Source organism: Chelonoidis abingdonii, chromosome 7, assembly GCF_003597395.2.
Source record: "Chelonoidis abingdonii isolate Lonesome George chromosome 7, CheloAbing_2.0, whole genome shotgun sequence".
In the NCBI taxonomy this organism is placed as follows: domain Eukaryota; kingdom Metazoa; phylum Chordata; order Testudines; family Testudinidae; genus Chelonoidis; species Chelonoidis abingdonii.
Window position 1 is genome coordinate 68865898 of NC_133775.1, and position 15741 is coordinate 68881638.

The window sequence follows — 15741 nt, forward strand, 5'->3', positions numbered from 1 at the left end:
GGGCGCCGCCGCGGCAGCCGGCAGCCCAGGAGCCCCCTGGGTCAGGGCACCGCCACGGCAGCCAGCAGCCCAGGGTGTCCCCTTGGTCAGGGTGCTGCCGCGGCAGCCGGCAGCCCAAGGTGTCCCCTGGGTCAGGGCACCGCCGCGGCAGCCAGCAGCCCAGGGTATCCCCTGGGTCAGGGCGCTACCACGGCAGCCGGCAGCCCAAGGGGTCCCCTGACCCAGGGAAACCCCGGGCTGCCAGCTGCCACGGAGGCGCTCTGACTCTGGGTCACGCTGCTGCCTCAGCAGCCAGCAGCCCAGGAACCCCCTGGGTCAGGGCAGCAGCCAGCAGCCCAGGGTGTCCTCTGGGTCAGGGCGCTTCCGCGGCAGCCGGCAGCCCAGGAGCCCCCTGGGTCAGGGCGCCACCGGAGGGGGCAGCAGGCAGCTCCCGTGGAGCTGCTGCAGTGGTGCCTGCAGACAGTTGGCTGCTCGCGCGGCTCCAGTGGACCACCCACAGGCACCACTGCGGCAGCTCCACCGGAGCCGCGGGACCAGCGCGCGCGGCGGCAAAATTGCCATCCGCCTAGGGCGCTCAAAACCCTAGCGCCAGTCCTGTCTGTGAGATAGGTATATCTCCATATGTCGTGGTATCTTTCCCCAATTTGAACCTTAGAGTCCAAAAAAAAATGGGGTATCAGCATGAATTCCTCTAAGCTTAATTACCAGCTTAGATCTGATAAGCTGCCACCACCCAAAAATAAAGTGTTTTGGGGCACTCCAGTCCCCCAAAAAACCTTCCCTGGGGACCCCAAGACCCAAATTCCTTGAGTCTCACAACAAAGGGGAATAAACCATTTCCCTTCCCCCTCCTTTCTTCCTCCCAGATCTTTCCCGCCCTGGGGACACCAGGAGATCACCGTGATTCAAACTTCTTGAATCACAACACAGAGAAATCAGGTTTTCTCTCCCCCTTCTCCCCCCTCCCAGGCTTTTCCTCCCTGGGTTATCCTGGAGAGATAGACAGATTCAAGCTCTGTGAATCTAAAACACAGAAGAAATTCACCTTTACTCCCCCACTACTCCTTCTCCCTTCTTCCCACCAATTCCCTGGTGAGTACAGACTCAGTTCCTTTGAGTCTTAACAAGGAAAAAAAAATTAATCAGGTCTTAAAGAGAAAAACGTTTAATAAAAGAAAACAGAATAAAGATAATCACTGTAAATTCAAGATGGAATATTACAGGGTCTTTCAGCTTATAGAAACTGGAGAAAAAGCCTCCTCCAGCAGAAATACAATTTAAAATACTTTCAGCCAAATACACATTAAAACTCTACTAGCCAGATACACATTTGCAAATAAAGAAAACCAATTAAAAAGACTAAACCGCATTACTGCTTGCACTTACTACTTGAATAGAATATTAGAGCCTGTAGTATGTCCGATCACTCTCAGATCCCAGAGAGAATACAGACCAAAAAAAAACCACACAGACAAAGACTTCCCTCCACCGAGATTTGAAAGTATCTTGTCTCCTGATTGGTCCTCTGGTCAGGTGTTGCAGGTCACTGTTTGTTAACCCTTTACAGGTGAAAGAGACATTAACCCTTAGCTCTCTGTTTATGACACCATATGTATATTATATTAGACAGCACACAGGGCTCCGTGCTGACCCTTGTGCAGGCTGGTGCTCGTGCTCTCACCCTTCAGTGGGGTGACCCACACATCCCCATCACAGAGGCTAGGAGCCTGCCAGAGCCCCAGCTAGGGAGCTGCAGCTACTTACGAAAGTCTAATGTTGTGCCATATTTAAAAAGGGTAAATGAGGTGACCCAGGTCATTATAAGCCTGTCAGTCTGACACAGACCTGGGTAAGATAATGGAACTATTGATATGGGACTCAATTAATAACAGAGGGTCATTTAATTAATGCCAGTCAACATGGGTTTATGGAAAATAGATGGTGTCAAACTAGCTTTATCATTCTTGGATGAGATGACAGGTCTGATTGATGAAGGTAATAATGTTGATGTAAGAGATTTAGACTTCTGTGATGTGTCTTGCAACAAATTGCACAAAATTGTGGTTAAAAAACTACAAAGATATAAAATGAACATGTCACGCTTTAAGTGGATTAAACACTGGCTAACTGATGGGTCTCAAAATATAACAAACGGAATCATCACTGATCGGGGTGTTTCTTAGTGGTGTCTTGCAGGAATCAGTTCTTGGCCCTATGCTGTTCAACATTTTCATTAGTGACCTCAAAGCAAACATAAAATCATCACTGACAGGGCCGGCTCCAGACCCCAGCATGCCAAGTGCATGCTTGGGGCAGCATGCCATGGGGGGGTGCTCTGCTGGTTGCCGGGAGGGCGGCAGGCGGCTCCGGTGGACCTCCCGCAGGTGTGCCTGCGGAGGGTCCGCTGGTCCCGCGGCTCCAATGGACCTCTCGCAGGCGTCCCTGTGGAGAGTCTTCTGGTCCCGCGGCTCCAGTGGAGCATCCGCAGACTCTCCACAGGGAGGTCCACCGCTGTGCTTGGGGCAGTGAAATAGCTAGAGCCGGCCCTGATCACTGATAAAGTTTGCAGATGGAACAAAAATTGGGAGAGGCGGGATGGGAAATAGTGAAGAGGACAGATCACTGGTACAATGTATTATGGATCACTTCGTAATCTGGGTGCAAGCAAACAATAAGCATTTTAATATAGCTAAATGTGTAAATCTGGGATCAAAGCATGTAGGCCATATTTACAGGCTGAGGGACTCTACCCTGGGAAGTAGGGACTCTGTAAGACTTGGGGTCAGGGTGGATAATCAGCTGCACATGAGCTCCCAGTGCAATGCTATGGCCAAAAAGACTAAGGTGATCCTGGGATGCAGAAATGGGAATCTTGAGTATGAGTAGAGAGATTATTGTACCGCTCTATCTGGCGCTGCTGCGACCTCTGCTGGAATACTGTGTCCAGGTCTGGTGTCCACAGTTCATGAAGGATGTTGATAAGTTGAAAAGGGTTCAGAGAAGAGCCACAAGATTGACTGAAGGATTAGAAAACCTGCTTTGTAGTGATAAACTCAAGGAGCTCAATCTATTTAGCTTAAGGGGTGACTTTTTCACTGTCTATGAGTATCAACGTGGGGTACAAATGTTTGGTAATTGGCTCTTCAGTCTGGCAGAGGAACATCCAACATGTCCAAATGGCTGGAAGCTGAAACTAGATAAATTCAGACTGGGAATCAGGTGTTAATTTTGAACAGTGAGAGTCATTAACCACTGGAACAACTTACTGGGATTCTCCATCCCAGACCATTTTTAAATCAAGACTGGGTATTTTTCTAACAGATCTTCTCTAGGAATTATTGTGGGCCAGTCTCTGGCCTGTGCCCTACAGGAGGTCGGACTAGAAGATCACGATGGTCCCTTCTGGCCTTGGAGTCTGTAGATCTGTACCATTTAGTCCCTGGGGGAAGGGGAAGCTGGCCAAGATGGTGGCCATCACCCCAGCAGAGCTCCCCAGTCAGTGCTGGGGGCCTGCCAAGCTGCTCTTTGTCACTGTTCAGCCAGGGCCACAACCATTCTGTCCTACGCACCAGCTGGCCGGTGTCTAGAACAATACAGAACAGGCCCCATCTGACCCGTTACCTCCATCACATGAGTGACTGCAAACCGCGATGGCTGAGGAGCTGACCTCAGCAAACGGGAGATCCAGCTGGGACCTCCCATTGCCTTCGCTTCATGCCCTGCCTTTGTTACCAAAGCGCCATACCTGGTGAATGGGAATATACTGCTGCTGCTTGTCTGTGTGTCTCACAGCCAGGCCTCCAGTACCATCCTGCCCATCCCCAAGCCGGATTCCCGGATCCCAGAGTCCCCAGTACAGGGCAACCCCGGTCCTGGAGAACAACCTCTCTCTCAGCCTGTAAAATGACGTGGAAAAGGATGACTTCTTATAAAACAATGAATTTTTTGTTTCCAAATCCAAAGTGCGAGTGCACTGTGGAAAGGCGCCAGGCCATCTTTTCCCTGCTCTACGCTGGCCTAGACAGCTCAGACAGGGAGTGGGCTTTAGAGCCATCGCAGTCATCAGTTACTGGGAATCCAGATTGAAGGAGTGAGGAATGAAAGCAGCAGCCTCCCTTGGGCTTCCTGTGCATTTCAGACCCACATCCTCCCCAGGGCTCTGCAGCTGTCCCTGGAAAGCCAGACCAGTCTGAGACTGGGAGGCAGCTGGGATGGTGCATGGAGAGGCTGCTGCCTGGAACCCCAGCAGGATCTCACCCCTCTGCTCTCCAAACCAAACCATCCCTCCCTTCCCACCTGCCGACGGATCCCAGCGTGGCTTGAATAACGTCTTGACCCTTCCTTTCAATTAGCCTGGTGTTGCCTGTCCTCTGGGGGGAGACTCTTTACTCTCATGTTTGGGAAGCAGCCCAGACTTTGGCTAAAGACATGTATTCCCTCACGTTCTATGTAAGGGTCCTTTGGAGTCACTGCCTGGTTTTCGGAAATGCCCCTCCCACACTGGATTAGTTCTGGGGAAACATGCCTCCTTCAAACAGGTCCCATGGGATCAGTCACCAGCACACAGCGGCTTACCTGTTGGCACTTCCTGCCCAGGCTGCTGGGTGATAGCAAAGGCTGGAGAGAGTGGTCTCTCTCCCAGGGGGTCTGAAACAAGCAGCCCCAACAAGCAGGCACCTGAGCTGTTGAGAAATGGCTTCTCGGACCCATTCCTGAAGAGCTGTTGGCTAGGGGATATGTGGGGATCTACGCCTGGGCTCTAATCAGTGCAGAGTGAAAGGAAACAGGCCTTTTCACCATAACAAAACTAGGTGCAGACAGATCCCTTGGAATGTGGCCTCGGGTGCTGGATCAGGGTCAGGGTGTGCAGGAGTCACTGTGCTAGAGTGGGGATCTGCTGGGAGGGTGAATGGGGGGCTGTGGGGCCGTGGCAGATCGGGGGGCAAGGGGCCCATGGCAGGCTGACTAGGGGCTCACTCCTTAGGTGTCACACTGCTGAGGAGGGAAGTCTGTGATCCAGCACGGAAAGGCGGGGGTTCGCCCAGTCACATCCCAGGAGGAGGGCCGGCGCTGCTGTATCCCTGCATCTAGCCCACAGGAGCCCCTGCCACAGCGTGCCCCTGCCACAGGGTGCTCCGCAGAGAAATGCTGCCTGCTCCTAATAATCTCCTTTATTTGGGTTCTGCCGTAGAGAGCGTAGAGCACTGCACTGCCCCCAGGCAGCATATGCTGGGGGCTGCGCATCTGCCGGGGGCTGGGTCACTTGGGTGTTTTGCAGCTGCTGAAGGCCAGCCAGTTGCTGGGCCGGGCTGTGCGCTCCTTCTCCCACAGCACTTTGAGCCTGTGGTAATACACCTGGCAGCTAAAGCCCTCCTTGAAGCCACACTTGACATGCGTCTTGAGTGAGTGCAGGGTGGGGAAGACGCGGCAGCAGGCCACGCACTTGTAGCCGTTCTGTGGCGCTGGCTGCCACTTGGAGGCCATCAGGATGTCCCGGGATGTGATGCAGTCCCTGGCCTCCACACCAGGGCTGGCTCTCCTTGTGCCCTCGTTGGGGCGAGCCTTCTCCAGGGAGCAGGAGGAGGAGCAGATGCTCTCTGGGAGCTCATCAGGCTGGCTGGTGTCCCTGGCGCTGGCCACCAGCATGTCTGGGAAGCTGCAGGCCTCCCGCTTGCTGACCTTGTCCATGCACACAAAGTAGCTGTAGGGGGAGAACCAGGGCCGGTAGATGGTGCAATTGCACCCTAGAGGCTCGCTGTTCTGGCCATCGCTGGGGACACAAGCTGCCAAGAGAAGAGGCTGGAATGAACCCCTGGCCCAGTGGAGGGCATGCTGTGGGGAGGGAGGCCATGGTCTGGGCTGACCTTGCCCTCCCCATCCCCTTCGCAGCTTCCCTCCCCCTCGGGCACCACTTGGATCGGTGTTCATCCCAGGATGCTCCTGACCCACCAGCCCTGCCCCTGATCACAGGGTTCCTGCTGGGACAGACAGTGTGGATGGGGCTGGCAGCCATGTCTGTCACACATGGGTAAGGCTGCGAGTCTGTCATGGAGGATTCTGTGACTTTCCACGACCTCTGTGGGCCTGAGCAGCAGTTGGCCCTCGGGTCCGCCTGAGCAGTGGCCGGTGTGGCTGGCCCCACGGACCACCCAAGCAGCAGCCGGTGTGGCTGGCCCCAGGATCCCCCAGAGCAGCAGCACCCAGGGCCCCCAGCTAAGATATAATCATGGGTATTTATAGTAGAGGTCACGGACGGGTCATGGGCCGTGAATTTTTGTTTACTGCCCTGACCTGTCCAGGACTTTTACTAAAAATACCCGTGACTAAATTGTAGCCTTATACCTGGGAACTGAAAGCATCTCCAGGGGTTTGCTCTGTGTATCCCAGGATGGGCATCATCTGCCGATTCCTCCAACACCCCCACACTCTCAGTGTCCAGAGGGACACAGGCACAGGCGTTCAGAGAGCACAGATAGATACACAGACAGTGGCTGTCCAAGTTTGTGCGTGCTCAAAAGGCCCCCACCACGTGCTATGCTGTGCCAGGGGGCACTGGATGGGCACAAGGGGCATTACTTGTCCAGGGCTGGGCCCCTCGGGTAGATATTTTGGAAATTCATGTGTTACAAATACACAGAGAAAAGCCAGTGAACCAAAGGGACACCAAGTGTGTGTGTCGGGGGGGCAGAGAGGCCCCAAACAAAGGGGTAGCATGGGGCGTGGCAGCAGAGAGGGACCCTATGGTGCCGACGACTGGTCTGGGCTTGTCTCCAGCAGTCAGTGCCCTTCCCGGAGTGTTTGAAGAGCCACACTGGTGCCCTCCTGGAGGGGAAGCTGGGTCAGTGTGATACAAACTGCCCCTTCCTATCCCCAAGGGAAATGCACATCTTGTGCCTCTGCTCCTGCCACACTGTCTTTGTGCCCCGAGTCGTCCCCTGCTCAGCTCTGCTTCAGTGAGCACTGTAGGGAGCCTTGGTAGTGTAATGGAAGAGATGGCTGGGCTTGGCTGGAGCTCAGTGTTTGTGGCCCCAGACTGGGGAGCAGGGGGTGCCATGTGGTGCAGGCCCCCCGTGAAATGGTCAGACCTTTCCTCTCCCTTCATGAGCCGTGGGCAGGGCAGGGGCAGAGCTGTCCAGCTGCAGGTCCTGGCCATTAACCCAACCCTGGGAGGCTCAGAAGGCAGCGCTGATCCCAAGCAGTGGTGTCGCATTGCATGATGGGCATCGAGGACTGGCTCAGGCACAAGCCTGCGGTGGGTCAAAAAAGCGTAAGAGCAGGGGAGGTTCTGTGGCTGAACAGCGACTGCCCCTGCCTGAGATCCTGTATGAGGCCTCTGGGCACATGAATGACAGTCCCGTGCATTTTCCCTTGCCCTGTTTTACAGCTGGGGAAATGAGGCCCAGAGCAGGGCAGTGCCTTGTCCAGGGTCACCTGCCAATGCCAAGCCCTGCTGGAAGTAGCTCACTGGTTTCCTGGGCCTGGCCTGGTTGGCTGTGTTTTGCCTAGGAAAGTTGGTGTGTGTGGCCCAAGGCAGAGATCAGAGCTGGCTCATCTCCTGGCCTCTGCTACTGACTTACTGTGGGACCTTGCCCAATTCACTTAGGCCATGATTTTCAAGAGAGGCCTCTGGTTTTGAATGCCCAGTTTGGGACAGCTGGCCCCTGATTCCAGAAGTGCTGGGGGCCCACAGCTCGCATGATCTCGGTGGGAGCTGTGAGTGCTAAGACTCACTGCAAATCAGGCCCCAGGGCTCTAACAATGAATACCCAAAATCAGAAGCACACTTTGGAAAACATCAGCATCTGTGTGCTTCAGTTTCCCCACCTGTACAGCAGGGATCATATTCCTCCTCCACCTCATGGGCTGTCCTGGGATGCTGCTTATAAAGTGCCCTGGGGCAGGTGGTGAGGGTGCTGGAGAAGTGCAACGTCGTTCTGTTTCATGCCATGCGAGGACTGGCTGCGGGCTCTCACTGTGGCCCCGTTACCTGGCAGGCTGGGTGTGTTCCTGGGGAATGGCAGCTCACGTTCGCTCTTCATGGCACAGCTGGGCAGACGAGGCCCAGAGATCGTCAGCAGGGAGAAGTTCTCCATTCCCTCTTGAGACAGATGCAGGCAGCAGGTCCTGGCTGGAGCTCTGAACAGCCTCTGGCTAGATTGCCCAGGGCCTTGGCTTTGTGACATCACCGGCTGACCTCACAGTCACCAGGTGGGTCCCCCAGCTCCAGGGAGGGATCAGCAGGGTTCTGAAGGAAAGGAGCGGCGAGCATCTGGCCTGGGTGTTTGAATAGATTTAAAGAGGTTATGTAGCAGCTGTTCCTGGGACTCATCTCTCTGTAAGTCTTGGGGCCTTTGCTAGTGCATACAGTGGCCTAGCAAGGACCATACCACAGCTCTGAGATACCAGTGACTGCATCTGGAGACGGGCACGTTCCAGTCTCATGGCACATGCATTGACCGCATCCAAAGTAGTCGCGTTCACTCTGCCCCATGCACTCAGTACTCCTGCACATGTGCAGCCATTTGCCATTAGTTCCCGTAGCCCCTTTCGTCTTGGACCATTTGTTAGCACTCAAGCACTTGGATTATTCTGGAGCAACTCTCTCCAATGCCCACCTGCCAGCCTCTGGTGCAGGACCTTCCAGCTTCGCACACCTGATCATAAAGAGGTATTTGAAATGGCTGTTGCTTGTTTTCCCAGCTGCTTGTGAGTCCCCCCGACTCCTCTTGGTTTAAATCTAACCCTCAGGAAGCTGAGGGAGGTTCTGTTTGCACCATGGGGGGAGTGCTCGTTGTATTTTCTGTCTCTAAAGACTGTAGCCAAGAGTTTCCAAAATGGGGGCCCAGAGCTAGGTTGCTACGTCCCTATGTAGGCACCTGGCTAAGTAGCCAGATTTGCACAAGTGCTGCACCCACCAAAGGCTGACTTGAGACCCCTGATTGTGCAGAGCTGGCTCTGCCCCCTGGGTGGCCATGATATCAGCCTGGAGAGTTAGGGAGATGCCAGCCGTGATGATGAGGCTCCCCACGTGGTGGTCCGTGGTGATGAGTGTCCTTCCCCCACACTTTGCCATTCTGACTTTCACCATCTGTATTTTCCCCAGCGCAAGCACATTCCTAGGGCAAGCTACATTGTGCTGTCTATAGGTTAGAAAAGCTCACAGCTGTTATCTAGTTAGGACTAAACCTATTTACAGCTCACCTAAGGCATTTGTGCCATGCAGAGAGAGCTGCAGGGAGAGAGCTGGTCTCCGCTCAGTGGTTATCTGACTGAACCAGATTCTGCTAGGAACTTACAGGTGTGGGTCACAGGCCAAAGGGCTTCTGACGCCTTGGACCAGGTCCAAAGCTGCTTCTACAGCATGTCTCAGAAACATCTCTCTGGGCATGGCTACGCTGCAATTAGACATCCGCGGCTGAGGTCTGCCTGGAGTGCAAGTCAGACTATTATGCAGCATTGCTCTCAGCTTCACAGCTAGATCTGCTGCCAGTAGGAGAACAGCAGTGCCATCCTATTCCTCATTCATAGAATGGCCAGGCAAGGTACATGCCAGCTACAGCAGGCCGTAGAGTAGCTTGCCCCTTTATAAGTGCAGGGTTCCCTCCCCCTGCATTCTTTAGTGCAAGCCGTCCTCACACACTCCCCTAGCAAGTGCAACACCAGGTGCTTTATTACAATGTGCCATAACAAGTGCTTCGCCCCTGTGAGGCTTTTAAACTTTCCCCAGATGGAGAGGGGAGAGCTCATCTCCACTCTCCACTGCTCATGATGAGATGTTAGATGGGGTGGGATCTGAGTTACTACAGAGAATTCTTTCCTGGGTGCTGGCTGGTGAGTCTTGCCCAGATGCTCAGGGTTTAACTGATCGCCATATGAGGAGTCAGGAAGAATTTTCCTCTAGGGCAGATTGGCAGAAGCCCTGCAATGTTTTCGCCTTCCTCTCCAGCGTGAGGCACAGGTCACTTGCTGGAGGATTCTCTGCACCTTGAGGTCTTTAAACCATGATTCGAAGACTTCAATAACTCAGACATAGGTTAGAGGTTTGTTACAGGCGTAGGTGGGTGAGATTCTGTGGGTGCATTGTGCAGAAGGTCAGACTAGATGATCATAATGGTCCCTTCTGACCTTAAAGTCTATGAGTCTATCTCTCTGAGATCCTGGGCTTCTCTGGCCCTTTCTTCCAACAGCTGTTCCTGCCTCTCTTTTAACTGTTTCCAACTGATGAGCTGAATCATCAGCTAATTAGCTAATCACATAACAACATAAGAATGACCATACTGGGTCAGACCATACTGGGTCTAGCCTAGTATCCTGTCTTCCGAGAGTGGCCAGTGCCAGGTGCTTTAAAAGGAAGTGAACAGAAGAGGGCAATGATTGAGTGGTGTCCAGTCCCAGTTTCTGGCAATCAGAGGTTTAGGGACACCCAGAGCCTGTCCACCTGTCCAACAGCCATTCATAGATCTTTCCTCCATGAACTTATCTCATTCTTTTTTTAACCCTGTTATAGTTTTGACCTTCTCAACATCCCCTGGCAACGAGTTCCACAGGTTGACCGTGCATTGTGTGAAGAAATACTTCCTTATGTTTGTTTTAAACCTGCTGCCTGTTAATTTAATCAGGTGACCCCTTTTTCAGATGCTATGTGAAGGGATAAATAACGCTTATTCACCTTCTCCACACCACTCATGTTTTTATACACTTCTATCATATCCCCCAATCATCTCTTTCCTAAACTCAACAGTCCTAATCTCTCTCTTGAGATGGAAGCCATTCCATACCCTTAATCATGTTTGTTTCCCTTCTCTGTACCTTTCCCAATTCCAATATATCTTTTGTGAGGTGGAGTGACCAGAACTGCATGCAGGTGCATTCAAGGTGCATGTAACAGGGATTTATATGGTGGCATTATGATATTTTCTGTCTTATTATCCATCCCTTTCCTAATCATTCCTAACATTCTTTTTTGCCTACTGCTGCACGTGGATACTCCTAGGGAAATTCTGCGCCACTATGGCACAGCAAAAAATTGCTTCCTGCCCCCCGCAGTTTTTTGTTTCCTTGCAGAAAATGGTTTCTATGGGGAAGCAAAGAGAAGCTGCACAGTGCTCACTCACCCCTCCCGGCAGGTCTGTTCAGGCCGTGCAGCCGGGGGGGAGAGGTAAATCACTGGGAGGAGATGGGGGTCTGGGGATGCACCAGCCACCCAGGGACATTAGTCCCAGCTTGGCAGAGGAGAGAAAAAGTTCCCCCTCCCCCTTCCCTGCACATAGCAGCCGCAGCTGGGTCAGATCAAGCCCCAGAAACTTCGCCTGGCTGCAGGAAGCTCTGCACCTCAGTGGGGGTCTGGGTGTGGAGGGTGGGGTTCCAGGTGCAGGGGGTGAGGCTCAGCCAGCTGCACCCTGACCCCCCCAACCTAACAAACCCGACTCCTCCCATATCCTCCCCGAGCACTAACCACCTTCACCTGGACTCCCCCGTAGAGTTCCATTCTCCCTGCACCCAGAACCACGTATTAACCCCTGTGCATCCAGATTCCCCCCTACACCTAGACCTCCCACCACACTGCCCGCACCCAGATTGCACCACACATAAACCTGGTACTCTTGAAAATTCTGCAAAGTTCTGCATATTTTAATTGTCAAAATAATACAGAAAAACAATAACAATATAATCATGTCATTTTCAATTATTTTGGTAATAATAATTGTCAGCTAATAATTGAAAATGATAAGATTATATTGCGTTATTCTGACAAATAAAATATGCAGAATTTTAAAATATTATGCACAGAAATTTTTAATTTTTTGGTGCAGAATTCCCTCAGGAGTAACACTGAGCAGATATTTTTAAAAAATTATCCACCGCTCCAAGACTGGAGAATTGCTAACATAGTTCCTATTTTTAAGAAAGGGGGAAAATGTGATCCGAGTAACTATAGGCCTGTTAATTTGACATCTGTAGTATGCAAGGTCTTGGAAAAAAACGCGAAGGAGAAAGTAGGTAAGGACATTGAGGTCAATGGTAATTGGGACAAAATACAACATGGTTTTACAAAAGGTAGATCGTGCCAAACCAACCTGATCTCCTTCTTTGAGAAGGTAACAGATTTTTTAGACAAAGGAAACGCAGTGGATCTAATTTACCTCGATTTCAGTAAGGCATTTGACACGGTTCCACATGGGGAATTATTAGTTAAATTGGAAAAGATGGGGATCAATATGAAAATTGAAAGGTGGATAAGGAACTGGTTAAAGGGGAGACTACAATGGGTCGTACTGAAAGGTGAACTGTCAGGCTGGAAGGAGGTTACTAGTGGAGTTCCTCAGGGATCAGTTTTGGGACCAATCTTATTTAACCTTTTTATTACTGACCTTGGCACAAAAAGCAGGAATGTGCTAATAAAGTTTGCGGATGACACAAAGCTGGGAGGTATTGCTAACACAGAGAAGGACCGGGATATCATACAGGAAGATCTGGATGACCTTGTAAACTGGAGTAATAGTAATAGGATGAAATTTAATAGTGAAAAGTGCAAGGTCATGCATTTAGGGATTAATAATAAGAATTTTAGTTATAAATTGGGGACACATCAGTTGGAAGCAACAGAGGAGGAGAAGGACCTTGGAGTATTGGTTGATCACAGGATGACTATGAGCCGCCAATGTGATATGGCCGTTAAAAAAGCTAATGCAGTTTTAGGATGCATCAGGCGAGGTATTTCCAGCAAAGATAAGGAGGTGTTAGTACCGTTATACAAGGCACTGGTGAGACCTCATCTGGAATACTGTGTGCAGTTCTGGTCTCCCATGTTTAAGAAGGATGAATTCAAACTGGAACAGGTACATAGAAGGGCTAATAGGATGATCTGAGGAATGGAAAACCTGTCTTATGAAAGGAGACTGAAAGAGTTTGGCTTCAGTAACTCAGACATAGGTTAGGGGTTTGTTCCAGGAGTGGGTGGGTGAGATTCTGTGACCTGCATTGTGCAGGAGGTCAGACTAGATTATCATAATTGTCCCTTCTAATCTTAAATCTGTGAATCTCTATTATCTTCGGGGAGTCTGTTTATACCATACTAGGTATCAGGGTGTTTGTTTATGTGCACCTCCTGTGCCTAGCACTTCTTAGGAGTTTTTGCAATACTAGCCCTGTTCTTGCCAAGTTCATGTATCGGATAGTGAACCTGCAAGCAGGCAAGTCTTATAACAGGGCCTGGTTTTTGCTCATAGCCTGACTCTTGCTAAATTTGCTTTATAGTATCGGGGCCTGACTTTACTTCAGGCCTTAGGCCTCATACCAGGCTCTTTATACCAGGTCTCATGTCTCAGGCTTTCTCTTTCTACTACATTTACTTTGCTTAAAGGGACCTTTGGAAGGGACCTTGTCAAAGGCTTTCTGAAAGTCTGAATTCACTAGATCCACTGGATCATCCTTGTCCATGTGTTTGTTGACATCCTCAAAGAATTCTTGTAGATTGGTGAGACATGATTTCCCTTTAAAAAGCCATGCTGACTCGTCTTCCAACAAAATGTGTTCATCTATGTGTCTGATAATTCTCTTCTTTACTATGGTTTCAATCAATTTGCCAGATATTGAAGTTAGCTTAACAGCATGTGATCACTTCTGGAGCCTTTTTTTAAAACCTATGTTACATTAGCCACCCTCCAGTCATCAGGTCCAGAGGCTGGTTTAGGCGATAGGTTACATACCACAGTTAGTAGTTCAGCAAGTTCTTATTTGAGCTCCTTCAAAAGAACTCTTGAGTGAACGCTATCTGGTCCTGGTAACTTATTGTTGCTCAGTTTGCCAGTTCGTTCCAAAACCTCCTCTAATAAGGTACAATTGCTCAGCTTTATCACCAAAAAAATAAATGTCTCAGGTGTGGGAACCTCCCACACAGCCTCTGCAGTGAAGACTGATGCAAACAGTTAGCGTCACCACAATGGCCTTCTGTTCCTTAGTACTTAAACTATTGATTCTCACTGTCACATCTCTACAGACCCTCCAAAGGTCCCAGGGAGTCCCCTACAGACCCATACTCTTGGTTCTTCTTCCCCAGTTCTTCAGAGCCTGTTCTGGGGTTACTGGCTATGTGGCAGGAACAGAGAAGCTGACCCTCCAGACATAGTCAGGGCATGGCCTTTTCTGTGTTCTGATCCATGCATTAAGATTTCATGACTTGGACCCATGGGCTGTGCTCACTCGGGGTTCTGACTTGGGACCTGGGTCAGAGACATTGTGGGGTCAAGAGGCTCCATATGGAGTCTGCTGGAACAGCAGCAGTTACTGCCCAAGGCCTGTTCCCTCCCTGACTGAGGCCAGGTGGCGGGTGCTCTAGCTCCCTAACACAGCTGTGAGCAGTTTCATCCTCCCGACCCGCTGGTACCAAGCCTTGCCCACCCCAGGGGAGCTAGAAATGGCCCTCTCTATTACACAGCTACCGCCAAAGGCTTCCAAAAATCCAGCCACGAGACTCTATCTGTACACCTGCTGGCACGCTTACATGCACGCAACTGCATGCACTTGGCTCCATGCACCGGCACTCGGCAGTTCTCTCCAGCAGGCCAGAGACCAGCCTCGTGGGCTGTGCTCTCCCGCAGAGCCCTCCCCAGCCTGGCTCCAGAAGAGCTAGAGCAGGAGTCTCAAACTCAAATGACCACGAGGGCCACATGGGGGCGAGGCCAAGGGCCTCATTACTGACACCTTCCCCCCCATCACCCTCGCCCCACCGCCCTCGGCCCCACCCCCACTCCACCCCTTCCAGGGGGTGCAAGAGGGGCATGGGGTGCGGCACGGGGCTCAGGGTAGGGAGTTGGTGTGGGGTGCAGGAGGGGGGAGGGGTGTGGCAGGGGATCGGGGTGCAGAGGGGTGCAGCAGGGGGCTCAGGGCAGTGGGTTGGGGTGCAGGAGAGGTGTGGGGTGTGGCAGTGGGTTCAGGGCAGGAAATTGGGTGCAGGAAAGGAGGTTGGGGTTCAGGGCAGGGGGACGGGTGCAGCAGGGGGCTCAGGGAAGGGGGTTCAACTGCAGGAGGGGCTCGGGGGATAGGCTCCAGCCTGGCGCGCACTGGGGGCAGGGCAGGCTCCCTGCCTGCCCACCCGCCCGCTGCTCTGGAAAGCGAAAAGAACATGGGGGAGCAAGGGCTGTAGCTTCAGGCACCGCCCCCCAGCAGCTCCCATTGGCCGGGAGCGGGGAACCATGGCCAATGGGAGCTGCTGGGGGCGGTGCCTGAAGCAACAGCAACAGACACTCCTGTGCCTCTCTTCCCCCACGTTCTGTACGCTTCCCGGAGCAGAGTGGGGGCAGGACAGGCAGGGAGCCTGCCTGCCCCTGGTACGCAGCCACTCTAGGTAAACGCTGGGGGATGCGAGAAGTTTGCAGGCTGCGTGTTTGAGACCCCTGAGTTAAAGCACCCCCCTACCCGGCCTCAGTCCTCACCTGGAGGGAGCCCCAGAAAGGAGCTCAGATGCTAGTCCCAGACTCTCTTTGCTGGGCTGCCCATCAAGGGAGCCATGTCCATAGAATATTAGGGTTGGAAGGAACCTCAGGAGGTCATCTAGTCCAACTCCCTGCTCAAAGCAGGACCAATCCCCAGTCAGATTTTTGCCTCAGACCTCTAAATGGCCTCCTCAAGGATTGAACTCACAACCCTGGGTTTACCAGGCCAATGCTCAAACCACTGAGCCATGCTGGCTTCCTGGGCCCTTACTGACCCCTCAGAGGCATATGTTGCAGCTCTTCTCCA

The 15741-nt window shown here is 52.1% G+C and overlaps 2 protein-coding genes across 4 annotated transcripts in view; one reads left to right on the plus strand and one right to left on the minus strand.

Moving 5' to 3' along the window:
- Positions 1-15741, plus strand: part of NOS1AP (nitric oxide synthase 1 adaptor protein) — a 169913-nt gene that overhangs the window by 143638 nt on the left and 10534 nt on the right. The window lies entirely within an intron of this gene.
- SPATA46 (spermatogenesis associated 46) lies at positions 5260-8093 on the minus strand. The gene is made up of 2 exons (XM_032790944.1): positions 7988-8093; positions 5260-5783 (listed from the first exon to the last, which is right to left on the minus strand). Exons 1-2 carry the CDS (start codon positions 8091-8093, stop codon positions 5260-5262), a joined length of 630 nt encoding a protein of 209 aa, XP_032646835.1.